General features: G+C 25.6%; 1 protein-coding gene across 1 annotated transcript; it reads right to left on the bottom strand.

Annotated features, from left to right (window-relative positions):
- Positions 1-226: 226 nt before the first annotated feature.
- Positions 227-2293, bottom strand: LOC126549819 (uncharacterized). The gene is made up of 5 exons (XM_050200200.1): positions 2181-2293; positions 1845-2072; positions 1692-1775; positions 939-1244; positions 227-803 (listed from the first exon to the last, which is right to left on the bottom strand). Exons 1-5 carry the CDS (start codon positions 2291-2293, stop codon positions 227-229), a joined length of 1308 nt encoding a protein of 435 aa, XP_050056157.1.
- Between the last annotated feature and the right edge of the window lie 1147 nt (positions 2294-3440).

Here is a 3440-nt window from a genome sequence, read left to right as displayed (position 1 = left end):
TTTTATTTAGAACATTATATTCCATACATTTTAGGGAAATATTAATAATTAATAACAATAAGTAAAAATTTAAAATAGTAGGTAAGTATAATTTCTATAGGTAATAGAAAAAACAAATGTTTGTTTCAGGATTATTAAATTATTTAGAAAACATATTGAAATATTACACAGATTAATAAATAAGTGATACTTATATACTTTACTTTTAATAATTATTTCAATTAATTTACATTTTATCTTGAATTTCTTTGATTAAAGGAAATTTTAAATTAGTGAGAGCAGAAACTACTTTGAAAATACAATCACTGTGAGGCAATAATAATGTAGGAATATGATTTAAGATCCTATAACATTTAATTCTACGTATGGCACGCTCAACATGAATTCGAGCTCGAGCAATAGTTTCAGTTAAATAAATTTGTTCTTTAGTAAATTGTGGTGTATCGAGAAATGGTGGTATATTTAGATGGACCCCATTTGGCAAAATATCTCTAATCAAGAACCCTTTGTCGGCTAAAACCAAATCTCCTTCTTCTAGTTGTGCCAATAAACCACTATGTAAAGTGAGAATTTTATCAGACGTTGAGCCTGGAAATAGGTTACTACAAAATGTCACAATACCATTTGGTGCAACCCCTATTAGAGCTTTTAAGGTATGATAATGTTTGTAATTACTATAAGTAGATTTTTGAATAACCATTGATTTTCTAGTTACATCAGTAGGAAACTCTGTACAATCTATTATGATCCTACAGTTAGTAAATGAACTGAAAGCATTTGGTAAGCACAATTTGTTCTTATTCCTAGATGGTATTTTATTCATACATTTTAAGAATAAATTTTCATAAATAGTATAGATCCAAGTAATAAATATGTTGGTAATAGTAGCACGACTGCAATTGAAACGTTGGGATAAATCTAAATGAGGTAAATTTAACCTTAGTTTCATTAATGTTAATAATAATTGATCCTGAGGGCTTATAGTTTTTACATTCCATCCCAAAAAATAATTTAAATTTACATCTTTAAACATCTCAAAAAGAGAATTAAAAACTGCTGAATTTGGTAAACCAGTATAAAGATTAACTAACTCATCACTGTTGCATATAGTTTCATAAGAAAATGCAACCGATAGCTTATACAGTTTACTTTTCAGTTTTTCATTTTCGTTTTTGAGGAAATAATTTTCAGTTTCTAATACTGTTACACTTTGAATTGATTGTGTGGGTAGAACCGAAACAGATCTAAAAAAATAATAATACTAATAATACAATATTTTAATATTCAATGAAATATTAAATTGTGAAAATAGGAATACTAATTATAAAATTAAATAGGTAGTATGTAGTAATATTGTATCATCTATTTGAAGAGTGACATGACATTTAGATAAAATTAGTAAAAATAATAATATAAAATTACATAATTATATGTATATAATATACATATAAATTATAGTTTTATAAACCATTTTCAAAAAATTTGAAAATGCAATAATTATATCTTTCAAAACAATATGCATTATTTATGACAAGTACTAAACTATTATATTGTTTTAATTTAACATTGTATATATTATAATATTATATAAGTATATTCATAAACCTACAACCTACATTTAGTACATGAAGCATTATAAAATACCTATAGTCAATTTTAATATGGATAAATCTAATAATAAAAATACTAACTTTGAATCTAAATTCAGATCTATCTTCTTATTCAAATTCAATATTTCAATTTCTGAATTTTCATCAACTTTAGATTTCATATCCCTAGATCATATTATTATAATGATACAATTAATATCTTTAAATAGGTAACAAAGTGTATTGAATTGGTACCTATCAACGTCTAATGCATTTTGTGTATTAGTCTCGCATGATGGCATATCTATAGGTATGGACGGTATGGTTATTTTTTTAATACTTTGTATTTTTTTGGAGGGTGGAGGAAAATCATTATTAAACGCCTTTTTTAAGTGCTCTTGCAACTCAGGTCCGTTAATTCGAAGTCCATTTTTAAAATGACAACTACAAACAACACATCCACGACCAGGTTGGTCACTTCGCCTATAATTTTGTTTACATTAAGTACAGATTAGGTACCATTTGGAATATATTATTATTTTGTAACACATAATTTGTGTCACATATTATAAATATGAAAAAAATACTGACCTAAGTAATTTTAACCACTTGTTACGGGTTTTTGTATCTTTAGGGAGTGTAAAAAATTTACACTTTTCCCTTTGGTTGTGATGATTACATCCAACAGCCCAACAATAACCCATATTAATCTTTGTATAAATAATAAAAAACAATCAGATATTTTTGAATAAAAAATAATTATAACAGTTAAGTATAAATGAAAAAGCTTTAGACAAAAGTTAAGGAACGTTTAATTGCAGTATATTATACATCATAATATTAAAAATATACATAATAATATTGTAGTTTGTAATTAACTTTTTTCCCGCCAAATTTATTTCTTTTGTAAATTTAAAATTACATAAGAACAAAGTTGGAATCAATTAACCTTTTAATTCTCCTTTTTACGATGAACATTATGCACTTAAAATTGTGGCCAAAATATAATTATTTTTATTAATAAATTAATGTCCAAATTATTCACTGTATATTTCTTATGGGTGAAATGTTTGTTTGGGTTTCGAGTAGTTACAATGTCTTTGGAATGACCGTAATGACGTTATCACTAACATCGCGTATACCTACTTTATTCATTATAATAGAATAATTTAAGATAAGAATGGCAATATAATATAATATTATATTTTCTAATCGAAATTTAAGCATAAGGAAAAAAATGTTGTCAACTTGGCAAGTAAGTGGGTAACGCTCTGCTGTTCATCAGGGGTCGAGTTTATCACTATCATGGCCTATGGGTGCGTTAATTCTGAATTCATTGATGTATAACTGTATTTGAAAACAATTCTGAGCTGAGACGGTGTATTTATAGGTTTTCAATAATTTTTGATTGAGATGTTAAAAACTTATATGAGGAGTTTTGTATTAAATTTTCAAGTATTTCTATCCAGCAAATAGCTTAAACTGAAACAAAAGTGAAAATGTTTCATACCTATAAGTACATAACTTAAAAAGAGTCAAGATTTTAAAAATCTCGTTTTTATTTTTATTTTTAGATTATAAAAAAAAGTACAAGGCATTTTTTATTTTTACCTCTCAAAGGTTCAAACTAGATAGAATTTTCTTTCAAGAACTAACCCATTTTTTAAAACCAAAACATTGTTTTATCGACTACTACTCTTCTTTCTTGACATACACACATAAAAAAACACATCATTAAAAAATATCAGTAAAATGTAGAATTGTTACAATCAGGATCTAAAAAAAAAAAGCCAAATAAGAAATTATAAAATAGTTGGATATGCAGAATAACCATATCGAGTTCGTAATGGT

Source organism: Aphis gossypii, chromosome 2 (genome assembly GCF_020184175.1).
Source record: "Aphis gossypii isolate Hap1 chromosome 2, ASM2018417v2, whole genome shotgun sequence".
Taxonomy (NCBI): domain Eukaryota; kingdom Metazoa; phylum Arthropoda; class Insecta; order Hemiptera; family Aphididae; genus Aphis; species Aphis gossypii.
The sequence above is the reverse complement of the archived record's forward strand: the minus strand, read 5'-3'. Positions and strand labels throughout refer to the sequence as shown.